The sequence below is a fragment of the Asterias rubens genome, chromosome 3, assembly GCF_902459465.1.
Source record: "Asterias rubens chromosome 3, eAstRub1.3, whole genome shotgun sequence".
NCBI lineage: Eukaryota > Metazoa > Echinodermata > Asteroidea > Forcipulatida > Asteriidae > Asterias > Asterias rubens.
The window spans coordinates 8,121,481-8,148,668 of NC_047064.1; the positions used below are offsets into that span (position 1 = coordinate 8,121,481).

The window sequence follows — 27,188 nt, forward strand, 5'->3', positions numbered from 1 at the left end:
GGTGTATCAACATGTATTTATTGATAAGTATATCAACATGCGTTGATTGATTTGTGTATTGACATGTATTGACTGATAAGTGTATTGACATGTATTGATATAGACATCTTTTGTTTGCTTGGTGTATCGACATGTATCGATCGCTTGGTGTATCGACGTGCATCGATTGCTTAGAAGGGGTGTGCTCTTTGGGCTGGTATTGTGCCTTCCATTGTAATACAACCAAGTACCGTCAAACACAGCGATAATCACTAACAAACTTTATAAGAATGCCATAAAGGACAATTAAAACAAACTGCGACAGGTAAAACAACGTTCCAAATAATTTGTTCCCAAGACTGAAACTTGTTTTTTTTATTTAGTCCATTTTAACTGTCCAAAAGCTCACTCCTAGATTATTCAATCAAGGTCCTTTTTGTTCAAAGTTCATGTAAAACCGTGCAAAATACACCAACAAACAAACAAACAACCCAACTCATTTAGGTTTAGGTTTCAACGTAATTATTTAAGAGGGCAATGCAGAAAGACCACGGTGTTTTCTCCAAGACAAACACATGTGGAGATCGAGCTCAGTGAGTCAGTTGTTGATTGTGTTGTTTTTTTTTTCGTCATCTTCATTTTAGTTTGACTTAGTGCTTATATTTGTATTCATTATTTATTAATTTCCGAATTGATTTAATTCTTTATTCATTTATTTATTCATTTATATAATATGTGTATCAGTTATATTTCATCTAAGGAATCTTCAATAACAAGATTGATAAAAACATGACAGAGCCGAAGTCGAAACTATGATTATATGAATACAAACAATTATATGCATTATATACAATGACATGTGATTTTGTGAAATTTCTGTAGTTTTGTTGGGCTACCTTGGACTATTACTCACTTGTTGATTCATGCGTTGATAATGTTGCCTTCCTCTTATTACTGAGTCAACATAAATCAAAAAGCAACATTCTGCAACTAGTATTAAATCAACTCACGCAGAAGACAACTCCGATTGCAAGGAGATTCTGTCTTTACGCATTAAAGGCACTGCAGCCGATTTCACGAAACGCTAGGATTAATCCTAACTCGAGTTAGCTAGGATGGGTTCAATGCGTCCTACGTATTTGGATACCGAACTGAACCCGTCCTAAGTCTTAAGACGAATCTTAAGTTAGGAAGAGTTTGGTGAAATCGACGGCAGGACACTTTTGGCATTTGTCAAAGACAGGTATTCACCTTTGTGTTTCCCAACACATGCACAAAAAAAAACGTACAAATGTTGGCTCAATTGGTCATCGAAGTTGCAAGAAAAAAAATTAAAAGAAAAACCAACCTTGATGAAAAAGTGTGCGCTTCATCATAGATGCGTAATAATGGCTCACTTCAGTTGCCTAATAAAAGGCTTCAGGCCTGAAATTTTTTTTTCACATTTGAGTGAGAAATTACTTCTTTTTTTTTAAACTAAGTTTCCTCATAGGGAGCCGCTTCTCACATGTGTTATAGTATATCAACAGCTCTCCATTGCTCGTTATCAAAACAAGTTTATATGCTAACAAATATTTTGAGTAAATGCAATTGTCTCCAGTGCTTAAACAAAACGCAACATTCCGCAAAACGTTATTCATTAATACCTCAGACAGTTTTGCTATTCCTATTGGTGGAGAGCGCGTCACGTGGGTGTGTATAAACCTTTGTTTATAACCAGTAAAAAGTGTTGAAAACATGGGCGTGACACGCGAGCTTGCACCTGGCTTATTAGACAGTTTCTTTCACTCGTATGGTCGAGAGCAACGGCTGAAACAGTTGTGCCACATCACGCGATACGCGCGACGCGCACATGCATTCCCTTATAAAGAGTTGTTTACCCGTAGACCATGGGATGATCGCTAGAATTGTTCAAAACCGTAGCCCCCACTTTAGGACCACACAATTTTTGTATGTAGGTATGAAATAAAATACAGAAAATCCATTACTTGCTGTTGCTTGGCGAAAATCCTGCACCGAATCCCCAAAAGAAACAATTACGGCGAAAAAATATTGATCTAAAAATCCTCGGAAGCCTGCGGTGTGGGTGACGTCATTCCATTCGAAGCATTATCGTGTTTCGTTCCCACACTGTACCATTATAACATACAGAATATTTCTTAAAACCCCTGAATACACGGATGCTGATTCACAGGCTCGTTCGACAAAAGTTATCACACAAGCGCGAGTTGAATACGAACAAAATAGTGCGTCTGCGTCCCACGAACTCGGCCGCGCGTGATAATAAAAATTTAACACACGCACGTCGTAGCAAAAAAAAAAAAAAAAAAAAATGCATTGTACTTGATGTTCAATCAATACAAATCATGGGTTTTTGTTGTAGGCCTTTGCATGTTAATCGGACAGAAAAGGGGACAATTTACATCGTTCACATTAAACACTTGGAAAAGGTTATTGCACTGCCGTGGACAATTGGTTAATAGTCCCAGTGTATACAGATGTTATACAAAAATACTGTTTTTGACCTAAAATGACACAAAAATTGGTCTGTTCACGAACTGTGCAGTTTTAGAGCTTAGCAACAACCAAATTCGGATTCAGTACCATTGAAAACCCCTGTGCGTCAAATTTCATGCGGTCCGGAGATGGGGCCCACGAAACCCCCAAAAATAGGCCCCTTTTCAATACCCATCCCATGGTCTACCGAGGGCGGCGGAGGGCCTTACCATTTTATAGCTGGAGAGGGTGTTGTGTTGAAAGAAATCCATTAACGATTATAATTTTTGCATTTATTTTACTTTTTGACCAAAAGTGTTGATGTTTTTTGACCGAAAAGGTATTTATGAATGGGAATCAAAGTGTGTTGAATCGGTTTTCAACTAGTGGTTTAAACCCGCCGAGGCCTGCCTTGATAATTTATCAAGAACCAGGCCTCTTTGGGATTAAGCCACTAGTTGAAAACCTCTTCACCACTCATTGATTCCCTTATTCACGGATCGCGCAGACAACTACTTTGATTGCAAAGAGATCCTGTCTTTACACATTAATGGCATTACATTAGGTTATCAAGGTCAATAAAGAAGGATCCAATTTGTGTACCTTTTGCACCACTGGAAATACTCTTGTTTTCTCTAAGTCTTATTCTGTAATCTCTTTATGGAGCTCCAATTTTGATTGGATTCAGAAAAAGACCAAGGCCTGTCACCAAATGTTTGAAATTAATTGAACCAAATTCAAATGCCATGATCTTAATCTTTTAAAGGGGTTGGGTTATTTTTGTACGACACAAAACTCCAAAGTTCACAGATTTACACTAAAATTTCACGATTTAAAATTACTGGTGGTAGAAAGCCCCTAAACTTAATACTTGCTGAGGTGCTGTAGTTCTCTAGGATTCAATTCAATTCAATTCAATTTAATAATTTATTTGCCTTTTAAAAAGATTAAAATGAAAAATTTACATGTCAAAACATCGATAAAAAACTCCAAGACAGAAAACCAAAAAATACAGAAGTATGCATAAAACTATGATTTAAATATACACCGAAGAAAGATAAGTAAAAATCACAAAAGAACCACCAAAATCACCACAAAAGCAAAAACTGCCCAAACCTCTCCACTCCCTCAAGCCATAGAATAAAATCAAAATCAGTAAAAAATCACTAAGAATCATTACTAACTCTAACTGACAAAGGCACAAATGAATTAAGAAAGCGTGTGGTTCTGCATTGGATGCTACGGAGTCTTTTCCTTGACCTCATGAAACAAGAGTAATGGTTATAAAGTAGTAAAACAGTTAAATAAAAAAATTCACAAAATATTCTCAGTGAGACAAACGTTATTATTGTTAGCATGTACAACCGTATCGTGACTCTCCTGAAAACATTGCTTTGTGGTTGTTCACCCTTTTCTCAAAAACTTCACGACTAATGAAGCTGAAACTTCCACAGGTAAATTATAATACATACATCTTGATTCACAGTTTTAATTCATGTCGTTGCCAAAAACATGATCTTTAAAGGTACCAAACCCTTTTTAGCTTGATTTTACAATATGAACATGAACGACAGACATCCTTGCATCGTTAAGCTTTTAACCTACAATTTTAGTTATATCTGCGAGAAATATATGTCAATTGTCAAAGGAACTTCTCATAAATTTAATTAGGAATGGACCTAGTCTATTAATAACCTACTGTAACCAGAATAAGTATTATTTTCTGCTAGATATGCTGCTATATTAAGTTGATTATAGAGAGAGTTCTAAGATGTTATGTCCAAGGGCCAACTTCAGTGCAGTGCTCAAAGGCAGTGGACACTATTGGTAACTACTCAAAACAATTATTGGCATAAAACCTTTCTTGGTGATGAGTAATGGGGAGAGGTTGATGGTATAAAACATTGTGAGAAACGGCTCCCTCTGAAGTGCCATAGTTTTCGAGAAAGAAGTAATTTTCCACGAGTTTGATTTCGAGATCTCAAGTTTAGAACTTGAGGTCTCGAAATCAACCATACCAACGCACACAACTTCGTGTTGCAAGGGTTGTTTTTCTTTCATTATTATCTCGCAACTTGGATGACCGATTGAGCTCAAATTTTCACAGGTTTGTTATTGTATGCATATGTTGAGATACACCAACTGTGAAGGCTAGTCTTTGACAATTACCAATAGTGTCCACTGCCTTTAACGGTAAGCATATTAATTTTCGTGCCAACTGTATAGCAGAAGAAGAAAAAAATTGCGTAAGCATCAGCCGTATTTCACAGGTTCGCAAGACAAAATAATAGGTGGCAATCTTGCGCTTTCACCAGGGAGTTGTATTGTTACCTCATTCGGAAGGTTAAACAAAACTGTTACAGCATAAAAACTTGCTTGTTTGAGAGCAACGGAGAGCTGTTCATCGTATGAAACATTACGAGAAACGGCTCCCTCTGAAGCACAGACGTATAGCTTTTGGGATAGAGGTTTTCACTCAATAATAAAAGACTTCAGGCCTGAAGCCTTTTATTGGGTATGTGATTTTTGCATCAAGATTTTTTTTTTTCACTATTTTTGCAACTTCGATGACAAATGTAGTTCAAGTTTTCACAGGTTTTATCGGTTTATGCATATATGTTGAGATACACCTATTGAGAATACTGGTCTTTGTCAATATTACCAAAGTTGTCCGTCTTTGAAAATAAAGTGTTTGCTCAGTTTCGAAGTTTCCCTTGCAACTATGAAACCTGATTTAGCCGTCAATGTGTCGTGAAGATTCTAAACAAAGAAACCATGTCTCTCGACATTTTGAGGGCTCTCGACTGGGCAAAGGGATTTTTTTTTTCAACTTTTATCAATAATGAATGATGTAATCGGTTTTTAAATTGTCAGTTCTTTTCCGACTCAAAGGGCCCTTTGAAGAAAAGTTTCTCTTTAAGGTTGTGTCTATAACAGAAGAGTAATTGAATCTATTTCTGAAAATGGAAAGAAATGAGCAAAATGGAAGGACATAAAATGAAGACCCGAGACCAACGACTTCCTGATCTATCAAATAAACCATTTCTCGTCACTTTGGGGACTCCAGACTGGCCAAAGCGCATTGTCTAAACATACAACTATAAATGCTGTAATCCACTTTCTGATTGTCGGTTCTTTCTGCCCCTGAAATGAACAGTTTCTCTTTTTGATTGAGTATAAATAGATTGTGTATAGTACCTGGAGTAATTGATTCGAATTCTTGGGGGAAGGGAACAAAGGGAACAACATTAGAAGCATATAAAAATTAACACTTGGGACAAAATTTAACCTGATCAAAGAGCTTTAAAGGAGTGCTCCAGAACTACAGGCAGTTTTGTTTAGAAGCATTATCTTGTACGAGTGATTACAGTTGGAGTAATTGTTGCCGACAGCATTATTCGAACAGTTGTAGGCCCTACTCTGTGTTGAATGTCAAACATTTTGCGTCGTCCTGTCGCAGTGTCGCATTGTCGCAGTGTAGCAGTATAGCAGTGTCACAGTGTGGCATCACTACCATGCAATGTTGATGGCGCAAACTGCCGGAAGAATGTACAACGTGGCACAACACGACAGCTCGAAAACGCCCCTATCTGCAGTCAGTCGCTGTAGCCATGTTTACTCAGTACGCCTCTCGATAGCATGAACATCTGACGTCAAAATTCGAGGCTTGATTTTCAAAAGGTGGGCGCATTTTTAAGATATCGCCGAAAATCCGGAGCGAGTACACGGAAGGGAGACTAAAGCTGTTCTGAGAAACGCTACTGCGTCTCGGATTCAAATTTGGCGGCATGAAAAGTGATATATTTCTTTATAACCATTTTAACCTCGAAGTGAAAAGGTCGCTTTAACCAAAAAAATTTATATTGCACTTCAGTTTTTTTTCTCTTTGTTTTCTCTTTGTTTTCAATGCAAGTCGCCAGACACACAATGCCTGAAGGCAAGGTGTGTGCTACAATTTGTTCCAGAGGCCGTTGCCACCATAGAGCTATATATATTGACTAGAGCGCTAACACCCCGTTATACACGCACTAAGGTTTTGAAGCCGTGTGGGCGCATCCATGTTTATGTACAAACCAATACAAAAGCTTGACATTTTATACGGCAATTGTACGGCTATTTGCATGATAGTGCGTTTGTTCTTTTTTATGTGTCATCGAAGCAAAGAATGCAGCAAATGTAAATGCACATTCTGCTGATCAGCGCACAAACTGCGAGCGTCATGTGCGTCATGATTAAAAGGCGCGTTTACTTTTTTTAGTATGGCAATCAAGTCGAAGTTACGGTTTTCGTAGCGCGGACGTACGCGAGTGGACAGTTGCGTACGTATACGCACACGCAGAATGTAAAGTAATCGCGGCAATGTGTGTTCTCTTAAAATTCCGAATTCACGCAACACATCAAACATGTCTGCGCCCAGGGTGGCTTCAAAACGCAGAGCAAGTTAGCGCTCTAGTCAATATATATAGCTCTATGGTTGCCACACACTCATAGGGCTAAAACAGGATTACCCTCTTTACAGTCCATACGGCTTGGGTATCATCAACCCGAAGCCTGGCCGGTAGAGCAGGAAGCACTACCTCCAACATTGTATTCATGTTATCGTGTGCATCTCTTGAGATAGCCTACACCAAGTGAGAAGTCTGGTCTTTGACAATTACCAATAGTTTCCATTGTCTTTAAACGAACTGTCTATACACAAAACGTATACTTTTCTTGTTAAACTGGTTTAGGGCCCAATAGGGAAAGTAGTTGAAACAATGATACAGGTACCTCGACTTAATGTAACCGGCCTGGGTGGATTTAACAAAGAGTTGATTAAGTCCTCACACTCGTTCTAGGTCCCGAGTTCAAGGTTATCTTTGTTAAAGACATTGGACACTATTGGTAATTGTCAAAGACCAGTCTTCTCACTTGGTGTATCTCAACATATACATAAAATAACCAACCTGTGAAAATTTGAGCTCAATCGGTCGTCGAAGTTGCGAGATAATAATGAAAGAAAAAACACCCTTGTCACACGAAGTTGTGTGCTTTCAGATGCTTGATTTCGAGACCTCAAATTCTAAACTTGAGGTCTCGAAATCAAATTCGTGGAAAATTACTTCTTTCTCGAAAGCTACGTCACTTCAGAGTGAGCCGTTTCTCACAATGTGTTATACCATCAACCTCTCCCAATTACTCGTTACCAAGTAAGGTTTTATGATAATAATTATTTTGAGTAACTACCAATAGTGTCCACTGCCTTTAAAGCCATTGGACACTTTTGGTAATTACTCAAAAGCATTATTGGCATAAAAACTTCCCTCTTGGTAACGAGCAATGGAGAGCTGTTGATAGTATAATAAAACATTGTTGGAAACGGCTCCCTCTGAAGTAAACGTTAAGGTTTTTGAGAAAGAAGTAATCTCCCAGTAAAATAATTATTTGAGTTAATTTCGAGACCTCACGCGTGAGGTCTCGACATCAAGAATCTGAAAGCACACAACCTCGTGTGTGACAAGGGTGTTTTTCTTCCATTATTATCTCGCAACTTTGACAATCGATTGAGTTCAAATTTGTCACAGGTTGTGTGCATCTGTTGAGATACACCAAGTTAGAAGCCTGGTCTTTGACAAAATTAATACCAAAGGTGTCCAGTGCCTCTAAACGAACTGTGCTACACACGATTGCTATTTTTTATTTATTTTATAATTCCATCTTTTGATCTGTATCCATACAGGGCTATTAAACTGTCGAGTCCAATGTTGAATAACTTCATTGTGTGCGGTTGTCTTCTTCTCTATGCGGCTGTCTTTCTGTTTGGCCTCGACAGGTCGACTATGAATGATGACGTCATCGTCGGGCTGTGCTTCGTAAGTTTTAATGTTAAGGCCGAGATTTGAATGTAGTGATTATGACGTCATATCTTTACAGATCATATTAAAGGACACGTTGCCTTGGATAGGACGAGTTGGTCTATAAAAAGCTTCCGTAACTGTTTGTTAATGAAAACAAACGCACGTGGTTAGAAAGATTATTTAAAGTACAATACAATAATCCACACAATTAATATGCCTCGAAGTTGCACGGTTTTCATTTTACATCGTAAACTAAAAACACGGTCGGCCATTTTATCGGAGTCAAATTTTGGATCAAAGGCAACGTGTTCCTTTAAACTGTGCCCATCATAAGAATATCATATCACAAACTGTACAATAAGGAGCCTAATTAGCCCTTCCAATGGGATATGTTTATTATATACACGATTACGTATTGCGTACAGCCTACCAATAGTGGGTGGCAGAGGCCATTAGCTATTCGGTGAATAGTGGACACTTAAGTGTTCGTTTGGTTTGGGTATCTACAGTCAATTTTATCCAAACCAAATAGTGTCATGTCCACCATATTTAAAAATGACGTATGGAGTTTTAACACTAGGCAACATACGTTAAAGGAACGTTACAGAATTGGTAAGAAACACAAATCGTGAATATCACAGATTTACATAAAACTTACACAGTCTAATGATGGTGATAGTTGAAAACATCCCTTGAAATATTTATGTCTGAAATGTCATATTTGATGGGAAATAAATAAACTATACTTCGCGTTTGGAGTTTATCGCTCAGTGAGCGTTTTATTCATTTTTATTTTGGCATCGATGCAATGCAAAATTTTTAATCGGTTTTTCACTATTCTCTCGTGACCCAGATGACCGATCGATCTCAAACTTCTACAGGTTTGTCAGTTTATGTAAATGGTGGATTACATAAAGTGTTGACACTGCCAGCAACTGTTTTGTTAGCAAAAACAAATTATGTAATGTTCCTTAAAACGAGTATGTCACGTCACCGTCAGTCCCATACAAAGGAAACTTCTATGTTCCCTGATTTTGCCCAAGTAGGTGCACCATGCAATTTTAATATTCTATGGTGAATTGTCTATTGTTTTGAATATTCATTATTCAAATTGTTAAATCCTCAATAAGGGGGCTTCATTTTTTTCAAACATGATATTCTGGGAAAATAGTGACTTCACTGATTTTGATGTTTATTTTTGTTTATAATTTTACACAAAACTCAGCGTCTCTTTTTCACACCGTGCTCAGACAAGAGGTGTGCTTGGTTAAGCAGATAATGCTTTCAACAAATGTATGTTGTTATTTATTATTTTTCCAGGTGGAGACAGCATTAATCTGTGTTGGTATTTCGTTAGCATTCGGAGCTCTGTTCCTAAAAACCTACCGAATACACCTTATATGGACAAACTCGATGAAGCATGCAAAGAGAATGGTAATTTTCACTTTTATATATATATTTATTATTGATATCCAACAGCGGATAGCTGCCACTTACATGATCATTAAAGACTATGTATGAATATAAATATAAATATAAATATAAATATATTAATATAAATATATATAACATTAAAAATTACACAAGGGTAACAACTTCACAACGGTAAAGTACTTTTCTATTTGGGTTGCCATAAGGCACTCCAAAGTCTTTCGATGAATTTGGGGGAAACTCAATACACTTTTCCATTGACTTTCTGTATGGGAGCCTTGTAGAGATGGGTAAAAAATTGAAAGTGTTTTTAACTCTTTCGCTCACTTGAAATATTCTCACCGACGCAACAACGTGGCACACGAGGTACTCATAGAAATACTATTGTTTCCATAGATTTAAGTTTTTCAAGGCCAAAAACTCCATAGAGTTTCAACGTTTCGTGAGTTTTACTTTTTAATTACGGCTATTGGGTTTTGCAATTTTGCAGCGAACCTGATATTTAGATTGACGCCGAGGAGAAGAACTGTTGTAAAATTAATCATTGAAACACTTGGTGTACACCAGCCTCAAGTGTTTAAACAAAAAGGGGGTGAAAATACCCTGATATTTGGTAGGAAAGCTTGTTTTTAAAGCGTTAAATTTATTTCCGTTTTCTCAGACTATTACTTTTTAACTGGTATCTACTTATAATAGTTCAGTACCATTTCGTGGCGTCGGTGGTGGCTATCGTTGTTCTCTCACAAAATGTTATGTCGTCGTTCTTGAAACAACACAATATTTCGTGTGGGGGTGAACAATTCAAGGGAACGAAGTGCAGTCCTCATTTTTTTTTTTTTTTTTTGTGATCGTCACAGGAGATTCCTGACTCTAAACTGATGGCTGGAGTAGCAGCAATGGTAATTGTTGACGTCATCTGTATCTTGTTATGGATTCTGCTGGACAGAACGACCGTACAAAAGTTTTACCTGGAGTCTAAGGTATGCAATACAACCGTAACGTAACCATTTCTGCTCACTATTATCAAGAACTGTATATGCCCCCCCCCCCCCCCCCGACACACTCTGGGTGCAATATCTTGTGTAAAGTCAACTGGCTTGGAAACATAATTCCCAACGTCTGAGCTAAAACCGTTATAATTAATCCGAAAACAAATTCAGGCAATTTTGTAGCTTGAAATCTGGCTTTGTTTTGAAAACGCCTTGTCCGCGACGCCATATTTCTACAGTGGAAAAAAAAATCTATGTATACTGACTCTGGAAACGTGAAAAATAAATTATCAATACAAGATTACCGCTGGTAATCGAGCACAGTGAATGGTCTAAATGATTATGGAAAACAAAAACACAGGAGAAAAATAGCGATATTTTCTATAAAAATAACACCTCTACTTTTTCCATGTGTTATTTGTTGGTACAGCTAGATGAGACAAATCCTGAGTTGGAGCTGTACATAGTACCAGTATACAGAGAGTGTCTATCAGATAACCAGATTGTGTTTACTATGGCAATCTACTCTGTGAAGGGTCTGGTCATGCTAGGCGGCATCTTCCTAGCCTGGGAAATGAGACGAATCACAGTGGCTGAACTGAATGATAGTACGTATCTCCGAGTATACAAATAATGAGTTTGGACGAACTTCATGAGGAGCCCCTAATAATAATAATAATAATAATAATAATAACCAATACTTATATAGCGCATTTCACAATAACCGTATCAATGCGCTTTACATTAGTGCCCTAGTCATAGGGCTAATAACATCCATTTTTAATGTTTCTCAGCTCCTTTGGGAGTATACAACCTAAGAAGGGACACTTTGAAGAAAAAAAAAAAGTACAATAATTATCCCGTGTTTGCACGACATAATCTCGTGCACACGACATATTTTCTCAAGAATTATGTTTGTAGATCTATATTGTTTGTAAACGTGTCCACATGTTGATCTGCTGCCAGTGCGTATGCTCTGACACTATTTGAAATTACGGGGGTTACATGGCAGGGAGGTTTAGCTGCACATTACGCGAGCTCGAACTTGAACGTGAACGTTAAACAAATTGTATTGTTTTTTAGGTAACGTCACCAATTTGGGCACGTAAAAACGTACGCACCTGATGTGAAAAACGATAACTTTTAAAACGTGAGTTTAAACGAGACATTCGGACGTTAGAATTCACGTGCAGCTGAACCTCCATATTACGCGAGCAAGAACGTGAATGTGAACGTCAGAAGATTATTGTGTTGTTAAAAGCTCACGTTTTGAGCATCTGTGATTTTTTTTTTTCACGTCAGGTACGTACGTGCAGACGTCATACGTGAGCATGCAATAAACCATAAGTGGCAACGTCACCTAGAAAAAACACAATGGACCCTTCCCATGAAATATGCTTATTACATTCACGCATGCGTACAGACCCTGTTGGTTGGCAAACACCATATAACAAATGGGAGACTTTCTGGGACGATAGAGGGCAGCAGACTTACCGGGTAAATCCATTGTTCTCAGAATTATGCGCATGTTCAGAACTACGTAAACAATGGAAATTTACCCGGTATGTCTGCTGCCACCTAGCGTTGGAAAGTCTCCTATTGAGTTGTGCACTAAGCAGACGCGCAATCGCGTGTGCGTCACGCACCAATTAGGCGTGTACAAAACAGCGCGATTTTCCCTCATTAATTATTTTTGCCAACCAAAGCGTTAGTGGGCACGCGCTATGTGCAATTTACATATTTCATGGGAAGGGTCTATTTTCCGACGTCCACGTTCACTTCCACGTGCTCGCTTATACGTGTAGCTTAACCTCCCTAATGATACTCTAACAGCCCACGGGTCAGACCTGAACGGATGGCACTTGGAGATTTTGCCCCCTCCCCCCCCCCCCCCCCCGGAGATCTGTCCCCCATTTGGCGAACTGTGTATATAAACTTATTCTGCTTGATCGCGCCCTCTATGGAATCTTCCTCCTCTAGCCCCAGTTACTTTCCCAGATGAGGAACAATCTCCATGGACAGATTTCTCTAGGACACCAAGAGAGCCTGACACATTACTGGGTCAGTGTAACCCAGAATCTGTTCAAAAATACCCAGATGGGTCAAACTGATGTAGGAATGGAGCTAAAATCCCGTATGTGTCCCCTTTATTTTTTGTCAATGCTTTTGGGGTTTGAACAAAGAATTGACTAGAGTGGGATTCGAACCAACGACCTCCGGATTAACGTGCCTTTATTTTTTAACCACTTTACGGCTCAACCTGACCCGGAAATGGGTCAAGCCCCTGAAAGCCAGAGTCCGGTCAAATCATTGTTTTTCTCGCAATCTCTTCGCAGGTCACTTCATTGCACTGTCAGTTTACGTAGTCGCCTTAACCATGGCTATTACCATTCCCACCCTGTACGTGATCAAGGAGAATAGAGAGCTGTATTTCGGCGTTAGGTCTGTCGCTATTGTGCTGGCCAACACCACTGTGCTGTGTCTAGTCTTTGTCCCAAAGGTAAGAAACGCAGTATCAGCGAACCCCTTGCAGCGTTTTGTAAAGACCTTCGTGGCTTGGACAGCTTCGTAGAGATGCGATTTCAAACAATGGGAGACTTTTGAACGCTAGGTGGCAGCAGACTTACCAGGTACATTTCCATTGTTTCGTAGTTCTGAGCGTGCACACATGACCGAGAACAATGGATTTTACCTGATAAGTCTGCTGCTACCAAGCGTCCCAAAAGTCTCCCATTGGAAGGAGATACCACGTTGGCTGCCATAGGCCCGCGTTGCTGCCGCCACTCGACTCGCGTGCGCGGTATCGATCCTTCCAGTCGTTCGCGGCTCTACGAAGCCATGAGGACCTTGAAAAATTGAGTCTCCATTAAAAAGATAATTTCTGGGTAAATTGAGAATGCTTCAATGGTATTAATTTTTAATTTGTGAAATGAATGAGCAAGGTTCCTAAAACTTGCGTCGGAACTATGCAGCTTGAAAGCAAAACAAAATAAGCCCGGCCCTTAACGCTCTACTTAAGTTTTGAAATAAAACAAAACGAGTTATTATTAATAAATAAACGTGTTTTCACTCGTTTGCCTTGTTTCTACAGATAACGTTATTTTTCAAGACGAAAGACGGCGAGTTAAAGCTCCATTTCGGTAACAAAGATCAAAGCACGGGGTCGAATCTCCCGGCAGCATCTACCCTTAATCACGGCCCGGGACAGGGATCGAGGTTGATGCAAACTTTAGTCAAGGTACGGGCAGGAATCGTCCCATTATAATTTGACATCTTCTTGATCTTGATTTAATACTCGAATAACTCCTTTCTAGGAACAAAACTCAAAATGAGGTAAGGTCGGTGCCTAGCCTGAACGTCCGACGTCATTCTTCGAATAATGCTGGAGATGCGTTCACCTGGAAACAAAAAATACGCACCATATCGTGACCCTTCTTGTGGTGACGTCAGAGCACCTCGGACCAGCCCCAAGTGACACCCGCTTTTGGATAGGGCGACATCATTGTGTCCAATGGAATCACTTGATCTAGCGGCGGGGACCTGTCTTTATCCTTGCGGATAAAGACAGGGGTCCACAGGGATCCAGTCTAGTGTTATTCCTACAAATTGAGTTGTATGTTGTTGACTATTTCAATTTGTTTATTCTCCTTCTTTTCCCCACAGAGACATCGAACGCTGTTCGAGTTAGTGTCAAAACTGAAGGCACTCGAAGCAATTCAAGTTAAAGCGCTACGATCGAAAACGAGCAACGGTAAGCAGAGCCATGAAATTGGGCCCACAGGTCTGTAAAGAAAGCTCATGCGTACATTGATCCATTCAGAGAGGCGAGGTCACTGAATGGAACGACGGAGAAAAGAACTATTTCTTCCTCCATGATGGAACTTTGCATCTTTAAACTCATCTTGAAGACAATTCTCTCCACGAATGTTTTATATAGCATCTGTATCTCCGTCAATTATAGACGAAACTGTGAGAACAAATTGTATTCTGGTATCCATTTAGGGTGATTTAGACAAATTGGCACAGAATGCGGTGTTGTGTGGTGTGGTCTAGCATGCAATGGTAAAAAAAAAAATGGGACACAAATGCACGGTGGTGAACGGCACTGTGTGCATGTTCTACGAGACGTAGGCTATACTAATGGAATAGTGCAATCACTATAATTTTGTTTTACACACAATCATCCAAGTAACTGACTATACTTGGGTGTTATTATAAATGTGCATTATATTAAGTATTGTTGTTTTCCACTTTGAAACAGCCGGTGTCAGATGCAATTGTGTCCGCCCTGCAATACTGTCCGCTCCGGACACTTTTGCATATGCAGTCGTGTCCGGGGCTATGCAAAACCGTCCGGTGGACATGTACATGACTGTACATGTTCGTGCGCGCGTAAGCGAGCGTGTATTCACCGAACCTACGTATATGCATTATGGGCGTAAGCGAGCGTGTATTCACCGAACCTACGTATATGCATTATGAATATTCACGTATTTTATGATTGCAGCGAATACCAAACGGCCAAACATTTCCCATGTCATTCATGACATGCACTTAGCTTGTAAAACAAATGGCGAACGTGTTCCGTCGACCCAGGGCGTTTAATTTACTGCAAGGCCGGTTTTGCACGGGGCGGACAAAACTGCATATGCAAATGTGTCCGGGCGGACACAATTGCATTATGCAGCAGCGTCCGGGCGGACACGATTGCATATGCAAAATCGTCCAGCGGACATAATTTCATATGCAATAATGTCCTACGGATAGTATTGCATAGAGGACATAATTGCATGCGACACCGGTTCAAGGAGAAAATGAAAACGAATTAATAAAATGATCCCACTTTATGTACTGAAAATAAATCATACGTATTGTGTACTACTGGACCATTGTCTCTTTGTTTGTTTGTTACAAACGTTGCTCGGGTGAGTACCGTACCATTTAACACAAATGACTCGGTTGTCTATAACCGCAACTGTTTTGTTAAAAGTCTTTCAAATTAGTTTGCCTGTCGCTAGACTAAGAAATATTTCTCATATACAAAATAATCTAATGTGTTACAAAGATTGTTCACAACTTCTTTTAACTTATAAGTTTTCATTGTTGGGTTTTTTTCTAAAGGGCTTTCACGATGCATTGTGAGTGCTCTTTCTCGGTGCCGGTGAGTCGAATGTGTCACAAAAGTAGCCTGAACATACCCGTCAAACTTCGAGGCTCGTGAATAACGCCAGAGTGGTCCTCACCCCCCCCCCGGTCCATTCGCACCTTTTTGCCCAGACTCATATGCAGACTACCTCAAGTGCAGCTGCCAAATGTCACCTCGGATCAATCAAAAACAGATAATCATAGGAAGCTTACGTAAAAGAAAAAAAAACATGAAATCGCAGGTTCTGAAAAGCAAGTACCAAAAACAGGGGCCCAGTCTATCCCCAAGTAGCCTGAACTCCTGACGTCACACTTCGAGGCTCGTGATTACGCCAGAGACCTGCCTCCAAGCCAGCGTGTATTTTCACCTTTGACCTCATTTATTTCAAATAGAGATACGCAGTCTAATTTTATTGCGGACGTGACAGCAGTGTACTGTTAGGGCATCTATGGAAAGCTCGCCCATGACCGTCACTGCAAGTTTATCCAATGATATCCAATGGAATCACCGTAGCAGGGGCCTGTCTTTATCCTTGCGGATCATAGAGCTATATGTGGGTGCGTTCGTTTAGCTTCCCCGGGTCGACCCCGGTGTGTGGCGTTTTCTTTTTCCAGGACGAACGTGTTCAGATAATACCCAACACGTTCGTCTTGGAATAAAAACCCGCCACACACCGGGGTCGACCCAGGGAAATAAACGAATGTACCCTGTATATATATGGGTGCGTTTGTTTATCTTCCCTGGGTCGATCCAGGTGTGTGGCTGTTTTGTTTTCCAGGACGAACGTGGATATCTGCACACATTCTTCCTGGAAAAAGAAAAACAAAACCGCCACACACCGGGGTCGACCCAGAACGCATCCTTTAAATATCTCTATGGGTGCGTTCGTTTAGCTCCCCCGGTGTGTGACGTTTTTTTTTTCCCAGGACGAACGTGTGCAGATAATCACTCACGTTCGTCCTGGGAAAAAAAAAACCCGCCACACATCGGGGTCGACCCAAGGAAGCTAAACGAACGCACCCTATATTGCGGATAAAGACAGGGGCCCAGTCTATCCCCAAGGCGCTTAGCGTGGGCTGGTATGATTCAAAAGAGGGCGCTTTATCAGAATAAGGGTTGTACACACTGCCTTACCGTGTTGGGGGAAAGCATCTGAAAAGGGGACAGTATCTCCCGATGGGAAGAGTAGACTACCGAACTCCGAGTTGAAAAACAACAACAACTCTTTGGTGAAAATCCATTGAGGATAATCACGGGTTTTCACTTCCTGTGTTGAACGGTGTTGAGGATGATTGTGTGGTCAGCTGTTTCAGAAACTAGTATAAGACTAAAGGCCGACTCACACTACAGCGATAACGAAAACGATAACGATCACGACGCAAAGAGCGCACACGCCCATTCAACTACTTACGCGTTTTCTTTGCGTCGTTTTTAACCAGACCCTTGCAGACGACAGATAAAAAAATATAGGAAATTGAAAACAGTGTATTAGGCATGAAAATGTTTTAAATTACCAGATTTTGGAGGTTAGTATCATGAAATGGATATAGGAATTTGAAAACGGAACTTGTATTTATTATGAAAGTTTTTTTTTCTTCAAATTACCAGGTCCCAGAAGTGAGTATATTAATGTATTAACCTCCGAGACTTGTTTCTTGACATGGGGATGGATATAGGAATTTGAAAACAGAACTTTTGTTATGCAAGGGATTTTTTGTAATTACCAGGTTAAGCGGTTGGTTTATTTATGTACTAACCTCCGAGACCTGTTTCTTGACATGGGGATGGATATAAGAATTTGAAACAGAACCTGTATTATGCATGCAATTGTTTTTAATTACCAGGTCTCAGAGTTTAGTATTTTTATGTACAAACCTCCAGGACCTGTTTTTCATGGGGGATGGATATAGGAATTGGACAACAGAATTTGTATTATGCATGATACTCTTTTTTTTAATTACCAGGTCTCAGGGGTACATTTGGATACGGGCCGCGCCGCACTCATGACTTCAGTGTGCCTTATAAACGGTCCGCAATTTTGTGAGCCAAAATTGTTCATAAAGGCAGTGGACACTATTGGTAATTGTCAAAGACTAGCCTTCACAGTTGGTGTATCTCAACATATGCATAAAATAACAAACCTGTGAAAATTTGAGCTCAATCTGTCATCGAACTTGCGAGATAATAATGAAAGAAACAATACCCTTGTCACACGAAGTTGTGTGCGTTTAGATAGGTGATTCCGAGACCTTAAGTTCTAAACTTAAGGTCTCGAAACCGAATTCGTGGAAAATTACTTCTTTCTCGAAAACTATGGCACTCCAGAGGGAGCCATTTCTCACAATGTTTTATACCATCAACATCTCCCCATTACTCGTCACCAAGAAAGGTTTTACGCTAATAATTATTTTGAGTAATTACCAATAGTGTCCACTGCCTTTAATGGATTTGTGACTGCTCCCAAAATGAATGATAAAAAACATCAAATTATTCAATTAGTTTGCAATAAACGCAACTTTTGATCAAGTAAATCCATTAAAAACAATATAGAGCTGTATAAGAGTGTTTCCTCTCTCAAGCTGCCTTCTGAATTGTTAGTTTGATTTTCGTTGGTTATTCTTTAACTTCAATTCCTATGAATTCTTTATTTATGAAAAAAAACCTAGCTTTTTAGACTCCATGAACTTTGGTACAAACAAAGTGTTACATAATGGAACTACAGGGCCATCCCATACAAAACCATTTGAGACGGCACAGTGAATAGTTTTTGTTGTGGACTGTGGCTGTTGTACAAACAGTGAGAACCTCTTTAGTTAGCCTATAATTTGAAAGGGAATGCTTGTAAGATAATCACCATGAGGGAGTCGAACCCATTGGTGGCCAGGTAAAGGGCGTGAATGCTCACTCTATAGTTTATAGAACTCTGTTATATGTGGAGGGCAACCAAAGCAAGAGAGAAAGAAACTGAAAACAGGTGGAGCTGTGGAATGTGACCTCATGAATGTTTTTATTGTTATGCAAATAAGGTGATCTTGGCATGGGTTTCGAAGCCCCTCGTTGTGGCCGATTCACTGAGCACGGCATTTCTGGACGTGTCGCGCTGGAGGATAGTCGTATCTCTCGGTTCACCTTAGGGCCTTGGACGTCGCGTTTTCTTGATGAACTTTGCTCGTAAATCTGTTGAAATTCTTACCATATCAAGTCATGAACATTGGGAACTATTTCATCAAAACTGTTGCACGTTTAAACGGGTGATAATCTGAAAGGCTTGGCCAAGTTTGTGTAATATCTAGTTAGGAGTACACCAACACAAGAAGTATGAACCTTTGTTCATTTCTGTTGTCACATGGCCGGAAAGAAGTTCGAACTAAAAACTGCAGTGTTCATCAACAAACGATTTACTGTTGGGCCATGCATTTAGTAACACCATAATACCAGTGAATTCTACGAAACTTCCGAATACAGACTTTCTTAAAGCAAAGTACTTCGGTCGGTGTAATCATGTTACAAGTATGGGTGGCTGCCGCACCCAGCTGAGCAGCCGGCACCCAGAACCAAGCACCCAGCCCCCGGCAGTAAGCTCCCATCTAGCCGAGCTTTAAGAGGCATCGATGCTGTTTTGTTCAGTAAGAGGGAGGCCCTCATGGGACAGGTAAGCTCAAAATGAAAGGAGGCCTCATTGGTCAATTTGGAATATTAATTTTAAACAATTTTTTTTAAGCATCTTTTCCAAACTCCTACAACCACATCTTGTATTTCACGGACTTGTATAAAAATGAGCAACAAAATACAAGACCAAGCAGACTGATTGGCCTTTATTTTTTTGCTGCCGAGAATGCATCTCGTTTTTATTCATGTAAAACTGTCAGTTTGTTTGTATGCCAACACTATCAACGCTTCTCTTCCCACTCTTCTTGAAAACCAATAACACTTAATAATAATTAAATAAAAAAATAAATAAAAAAAAACAGTCTCGGTGGTCTCGTTTCTACGACAAAGCTCTAGAGTTGCATGGTTCGTGGGTCGAGTTCCACCCGAGTATTATATGCCTGTGATTTTGTTTACAGAATTCGGGAAAAGTACCTAGTATACAGTGCTAGCACACCTCGGTGTATATGGGTAAAACCAAGATGAATGTATACAACATTTCTCATATTTTGTTTTTCTTTTTCTTTTTTTCTTTCCCTAGTTGTTACCAGATGGGAGTTAATGATCTATGGATATGTGGTTTGTGGACGTAAACATTGGAGTCTTCGCTTGAGTCATCGCCGGATTCAGGTAAGGAGAACTTGGCAACATCCGACCTCCACATTTTTTAAACTCACTTTTTGGGATTTAATTCTATGACAAATGCTGCCCTTTATCCTTAAAAGCCTTAATTGCTTTTTATTTTTCAAAGGGCAGCAAACACAATCTAGTACAACCTCCACATTTTAAGTTCACTTTTTGCAATCTAATTATATGATAAATGCTGCCCTTTATCCTTAAAAGCCTTAATTGCTTTTTCATCTCTCGAAGGGCAGCAAACACAATCTAGTATGAATTATGGAGACCCCAAAATGATGGGCTGTTTTTTTTTTTTTTTTTTTTTTTTTTTTTTTTTTTTTTTTTGGGGGGGGGGTTGTAGGTTGGTGTATTTTTCACATGATTAATACATTCTTTAAATTGAACGCACATAAAAGTTTCCCTTATGAGTTTTGATGGTTCTCACAAGAAAATAAAAGATCACTCTTTAAGGGAACAAAATATAGTATAGTTCTGATACAGCGTTATAATAGTGGAGGTCGGATAACGCAAGTTGTCCTAACTCAAGATCAAGACAAGACGAAGACTTCGAAGTGTAAGAGGAGATCTAACCCGTTCTCTTGCAGAGTCCCACCCCTCGTACCACCCTTTCCCATCCAAGATGTTCGGCGTTCTTGTTGATGTTGTCCTTACTTGTAGAGCTTTCCAAGGGGACTTCACATTGTTTTTGGTACATGTATCTCTTTCTTTGCATATTGGTCGAAGCCAATGATGCTTTTTAATTAGGAGACTATTCTTACTGGTCATTTATGTGAGGGTTGATACTTCAAGTCATCAGTTGTCATGTTAATTTATAATTGTTATGATTTAAAGTTTCAAACACTGTAAAAAAGAGAGGTACAAAATCCAACTTAGACATTATTTAGAATGCTCAATGATTATTCTAAAAATATCAGTGTCTGCTTGAGAAAATAAAGCATTTTATAAACTTAGCCTGAAAAGTACATCGTGTACATGAGTCTCATTTGCTAATGTAAGTGCTTTGCACATGCAGAACTTTAACCCACCACCATAAGTTAATTATAAGTAATCGTTATGCATTCCAATCATTCTCGTTCAACCTCCATTCATACAATTATTATTTTTTTATTTAGGAACAGTAAAGAAATCATTTAGACCAGCCAAATGATTATTTACTATCCTAAATCAGCATTTCATTAATTGTAAACATCTTCAACCAAAGAAATCTAAATCATTTGTTAATTAATAATAATAAAAAGGATAATATTTGTTTTTCTTCAAAAATTGCTCCATTGATGATCAGTGTCTGATTTAGAAGTATAGTAAATAAAGTCATTGATATTAACTAAATGAATTTTTTACATGTTTCTAACACCAGCATAGATATTTTAAAAAATAAATGAAAAAATAACAAATAAACAAACTATAACATTTTTGTTTTCCAAACTAAAGAATTGGAAGACTAACTTATAGCAGACATTTTTTTAAGCTAAAGTCCAGAAATACAATTAGCTCAATTAAATGAAACCACTAATTTCCGGCCGAGCGCTGCGAAAAAAATTGCCAAAATGAATGAATAAAAAAGTTAGAAAAAAATCCAACCCCTGAAGTTGGCGACAGAGAAGAAATGATGAAGAAAAGACTTGGTCGTGAATGGGGAAAAGACATCAGTGGTGCCGTTGGGTATGTATGATGGTAAGACAGCAAGGCCTAGAAATAAGACTAACTCTATATTTTTCAGCAGGTACTGCATGGAGAAAAGGTTAAGTACAAGGTGCGACTGGCGTAGTACTTAGTCTTGTTTCAAGATATTTAATCTCATTTCATTTGCGGTATGACACAACTCACCCAAGGACAGTGAAAAACAAGATCCTAAACAAGTAAAAAGATAATGTATTGAATGAAAACTAAGAACTACGCCCGTCATCCGTGAATGCACAAATTGAGTTGAAGATGAAGACTCCCTTCGATGTCCCCGAGTGACTGAAGGTCAGCAGTTTGGAGCAAAGGTCAAGTACAACAGGTGATCAGGTATAAGTATTGGTGAGTGGGAAAGAATAACAATCATTTTCTCCACAGCCTAACCTTTTCTCCACAGATTTGAGATTTAACATATATTTTATTTGCACAGATTTGGGACAGGCACTGGACACTATTGGTAATAACTGTTAGCATAAACACTTACTTATTGTGGAGAGCTGTTGGTAGTATAAAACATTGTGAGGAATGGCTCCCTCTGAAGTAAACGTGGTTTTCGAGAAAAAAAAGTAATTTTCCACTAAAATATTTGAATTTGATTTTGAGATCTCAGATGCTTGATTTTGAGGTCTCGAAATCAAGCATCTGAAAGCACACAACAAAAACCAACGGTGTCCTGTGTCTGTAGCGTGTTTGTTTTCCACAGATTTGATATTAAACGTTTATTTTCACCTTATTTTCACAGCTTTGGGATCTGAGGTCATTTGGTTCAATCAAGTCTTTGCAGCAAAGGTTAAGTATCGGGTAAAGTATTAGGTAAGGTTTACCAGGGCAGTTGTCAGAGAAAAATACACTTTAAAAATTCCATACTATTTACGGTGCTTTACCGTAGCTATAGGGTGCCAAGTCAAGTGCAGTGGACAGTGGAAGTTTTGTAAGTAAGGGATGGTTTGCAACACTTCCACTGTGAAATTTACTGCACTTTACCTGACACCATAGCTGCCAGGTAAAGCACCATAGATTATACGGTTTTTGTTTACAGTGTAACTTTCTCCCCACCTAGTCTCTAACTGAAAGTTTCTCTAATTTGTCCCTCCACAGGCCAGCTGATACCTTGCTTTGTCGCTAAAGTTGATGTTGTGAAAACCAATCGAGTACAGATGTCAGCTCTTGGACACCGTAGATGACACCGGTGTGGTTAAGTATTAGGGTTTCTTCAAGTGATATTTCGGGTGAACTTAATTTTGGCTAATTGATGGGAACCCCAAAAAAGGCAACATTCTGAAAAAAAAAAAAATATTGTAGAAAGAGAAGATCATGTTTTCATGTTGTACTTGATAATAGTTTGTGTGCTGAAGTTTGTACTGTGCTAGGGTGATGCCAGCATGGATTTGAGTCATGAAACACAATTGGTGTGAAATGTATCAGGTTCAGCTACGGTAAGGAAACTTCCTACTTATAACGGGACGACTCGATCAAGAAACTTGGAAGATCACAAACAAATCTACAACTGCAGTTAATTGATTACTTTGAAAATCGTAAAAAAAAAAAACATTTTGAACCTTTCATTATTTACAGCAAGCAGTATAAAACAAACGACCAGCCAATCGCCGAGGTAAAAGCAACTAAACCCAGTAAACCTTTTTGTGTTTGATAAATCCATACAAATTGAAATCTATAAATTTGTGTGAATGTCTACTTATTTTTTCCTCAGTTTTGAGTAGTCTCTTGTCGAGTGGTGAGTACAACCCGGACCTGTTTATAGCTTGGATGAGAGCATCGCTGGAAGGCAGCTGCAAGGAGAACATACCTCGTGGTAAATTAATTATTTTGAATTACGTTTGTTTGAAGAGAAGCTTCATCCGATAAACTTGGCAGAGGGGGACTTTTTTAATAGTAACCACGTTGAAAGGTTTCAAATAATGGATTTGGAAGATTCTTTATCATCCTTTGCCATAAACACATCATAAACATGTTGAAACCTCATTAAAATGAGGTCAAGATTGTCAGATATAAGTTTTTTTAATGAAAGAACTTTCAACCAAATCTTCAATGCTGAATTTTTCTTTGTGTGCATGCGTCCATGTTCAATGAATTTAAGAACTGATAGAAGCTATTTGCACATGTGAGCATTCAGACTTAACCATTTTGCAGACCTACTGATACTTAAAGGCGGTGGACACTATTGGTAATTACTCAAAATAATTATCAGCATAAAACCTCACTTGGTTACGGGGAGTAATGGGGAGAGGTTGATAGTGTTAAACATTGTGAGAAACGGCTCCCTCTGAAGTGACGTAGTTTTCGAGAAAGAAGTAATTTTCCATGAATTTGATTACAAGACCTTAGATTTAGAACTTGAGGTCTCGAAATCAACCATCTAAACGAACACAACTTCGTGTGACAAGGTTTTTTTTTTTATTTCATTCATTATTATCTCGCAACTTCGCAACCGATTGAGCTAAAATTTCCACAGATTAGTTAATTTATGCATTTTGTTGAGATACACCAACTGTGAAGGCTAGTCTTTGACAATTACCAATAGTGTCCACTGCCTTTAAACGAGATTGTGAAGATGCCTGACATACACTCACTACGCCTTTTTTGGACTGTACCACAGCTAAAGAAGAACTGTCAAGTCTGGCCAGGTGACTTTCTGCTACAAGTTCAACCATTCAAGTGACGTAGCCCATCCCAAACCAACGCTCTTTGGACAGGTGTAATGAGTCATCGATCAACACACCACTTGGTAAGTTTTGAAAACTTGTTCTAATTTTTTGTTTATAGAAAGTTTATCCCATTGGGAAAGTGGAGACTTTGGAACGCTAGGTGGCAGCAGACTTACAAGGTAAACTTCCATTGCTTACGTAAATCTGAGCTTGCGCACATTGCTGAGAACAGTGGATTTTACCTGGTAATAATAGTCTGCTGCTTCCAAGCGTCACAAAAGTCCCCCATTGGGTTGTTTGAAGGTTTTCATATGATTTAAAAGAAAACATCCATTCGCATAATTTAGTAATAAACACACCATACAAATAACTGGTGAAAAACTTCGTTAAAATAAGAGGTACATTTTGTAAGGACAAGGTTTAGTTTTATATACATCAAACAGTTTAACAACATCTAAAATGAATGTTGACTCATGTGAGTATTGCATGTTCAAGGAGTTGAAGAACTGTTTTAAGCTTGGGGAGAATTTCCTTTGCAAGCATTAATTATAAGTGACAAAGTCATCTTATGTTTGTATTGGGTTAGGGTTACAAAAATTAATAATAATAAATAATAATAATAAATTCATTCATATTTTTCTACCACAGCTTGAGCCGATGACTTTGAAGATGACTTTCACCCAACGTCGATGTCATCAACTGAAGAAGAACTGTACCAAGTCTGCTACCTGACTCTGACTCGCTACTTGTTGAGGCTATAGCCAACCATTGCTATTTGAACTCGGTGCCACAATCTGAAGAACTGTGTATATTAACCGACTCTCTGCTACAGTTTAAGTTCAAACGCTCAATCAACATGTTGAGGATTATAGCCAACCTACGCTTGTTAAAACAGTGTCACCATCTGATGAAGAAGAAACTCTTATCAAGTCTAGCTACCAGACTCGCTGCTATAAAGTTCAAACGCTCAAGTGACATGTTGAGTCTAGCCAACCATCGCTTGTTGAACTCGGTGTCATCTGAAGAAGAACTGTGACACCGTTTAAGATTTAAAGACATTAATCTAGCTACACCATTTTCCTACCACCACACTGGATGAACCAGGATTGTAGAACCGTTTGACCTGTGGAATTTCATCAAGAATGAAGACTGGTAGTTAGCTTCAAGCTTTTTATCCTTTGAACGTATATCGTCGAAAGAATAGCTAGCCCGCTAATTTTGGAACACTGGTTCTGTAAATAAAAACTCTATACTTGTATATATTTACCATCGGAAGATGGAAGCAATTTATTAAGTATTTTTTGCCTTCCATGAGAGTAAAGGCAGTTTTTGTATTTAGTCAGTAAAAGCTAGGTTCGATTGCAATTTGGTACTTGCTGACATAACACATTTAAAATTTGGGAGAATAATTTTCTTCTTCTTTGGTGAAGACATTAATTTTTGATTTTGAGATTGAGGGAGTTGTTTTATTCTTCAGTTGTGAAAAGAAGTTGGGATGAAAGTTTGCTATTAATTTGAGATTAAAAGGGAGTTGTGTTATTTTTTAGTTGTGAAAAGAAGTTGGGAAGATTTTTTTCTATTTGAGATTAAGGGAGTTGTGTTATTTTCCAGTTGTGAAAAGAAGTTGGGGAGAAATTTTGCCATGTGGGATTAAGGGAGTTGTGCTATTCTCCAGTTGTGAAAAGAAGTTGGGAAGAAATTTTGTTATTTGAGATTAAGGGAGTTGTTTTACACTCCAGTTGTGAAAAGATGTTGGGAAGAAATTTTGTTATTCGAGATTAAGGGAGTTGTTTTACACTCCAGTTGTGAAAAGAAGTTGGAAGAAAGTTTTAAACTGGGAAAAGAAGACGTAATTTAGATTTGTAGTGAAGTGGAGGGTTTCTACTAGCCCAAGTTATAATATTGGCATTTGAAGAAGTTTGTGGAGTTTGAAAACAGAGTAAAAATGTGCGTTATTGATTTTCATTGAAGATAAGTTGAAGTGAAGTTCAGAACGTATTGAGATTTGAGGAGTCAATTTGCAAGTTTTAATTTGTAAGGATTTAATTTGTACGTAAGGATATATAAATTATTTTGGTTTTAATTTGTAAGGATTTAATTTGTACGTAAGGATATATAAATTATTTTGGCTTTATTTTGGAGAAGATTTTATTTGAATCAAGGAGCTGTAATTAGAGCCAAAGAGTATAAGACATTTTGAGTGATGGTGTTCTAAAAGGAATTTCCTAATTAAAAATTGATGTATAAAATACTAAATTATAAGTGTTTCTTTCACTGTTCAATTATTTCATGAGTACATACATGGCTTGTTCGTCTTTCTTATAATAATTTGTTGTTTGAAGCCGCATCCCGTGGTTATGTGACACCTGACTCTCTGCTACAAGTTCAACCGTTCAATTGACGTAGGGATCTTGTGAGGAAGATGATACTATACCACCACTTTTTGAACTAAACAGCTGAAGATCTGCGTCATAGTTCAAGTGGCGGAAAGATAAGACATAGTTCTCTCCAGAACCAACTATCCTCAAAAGGAGATTGTACACATGGATGTACCTGCACGTTTACGAGTTGTGGTATTAATGCAAAGCTTCAATGCTTTTTTGATTGTCACCAACTGAGGAAAGACTGTGTCAAATTTACCGCCAGATGATCCTCCTTATGTTCAAAGTTCAAACTG

The 27,188-nt window shown here is 38.6% G+C and overlaps 1 protein-coding gene and 1 long non-coding RNA gene across 4 annotated transcripts in view; both read left to right on the top strand.

Annotated features, from left to right (window-relative positions):
• Positions 1-15,050, top strand: part of LOC117288272 (gamma-aminobutyric acid type B receptor subunit 2-like) — a 64,920-nt gene extending 49,870 nt beyond the window's left edge. Inside the window, exons 11-17 of the mRNA XM_033769058.1 lie at positions 8,195-8,327; positions 9,633-9,746; positions 10,601-10,723; positions 11,163-11,340; positions 13,069-13,232; positions 13,824-13,970; positions 14,396-15,050. Of these exons, the coding sequence (XP_033624949.1) occupies positions 8,195-8,327; positions 9,633-9,746; positions 10,601-10,723; positions 11,163-11,340; positions 13,069-13,232; positions 13,824-13,970; positions 14,396-14,521 (985 nt within the window). The 3' untranslated portion in view covers positions 14,522-15,050. The remainder of the gene's footprint in view (positions 1-8,194; positions 8,328-9,632; positions 9,747-10,600; positions 10,724-11,162; positions 11,341-13,068; positions 13,233-13,823; positions 13,971-14,395) is intronic.
• A 3,934-nt stretch (positions 15,051-18,984) lies between these two features.
• LOC117288606 lies at positions 18,985-26,187 on the top strand. 3 transcript variants are annotated; one of them, XR_004518892.1, is made up of 6 exons: positions 18,985-19,530; positions 20,068-20,156; positions 22,588-23,034; positions 23,557-23,658; positions 24,463-24,591; positions 25,160-26,187. It is a non-coding gene; the product is annotated as an uncharacterized LOC117288606 (long non-coding RNA). The 3 variants fall into 3 exon arrangements; XR_004518893.1 differs by lacking the exons at positions 18,985-19,530; positions 20,068-20,156 and having other exon boundaries at positions 22,441-22,646; positions 22,944-23,034; XR_004518891.1 differs by lacking the exons at positions 18,985-19,530; positions 20,068-20,156 and having other exon boundaries at positions 22,441-23,034.
• The last annotated feature ends 1,001 nt before the right edge of the window (positions 26,188-27,188 follow it).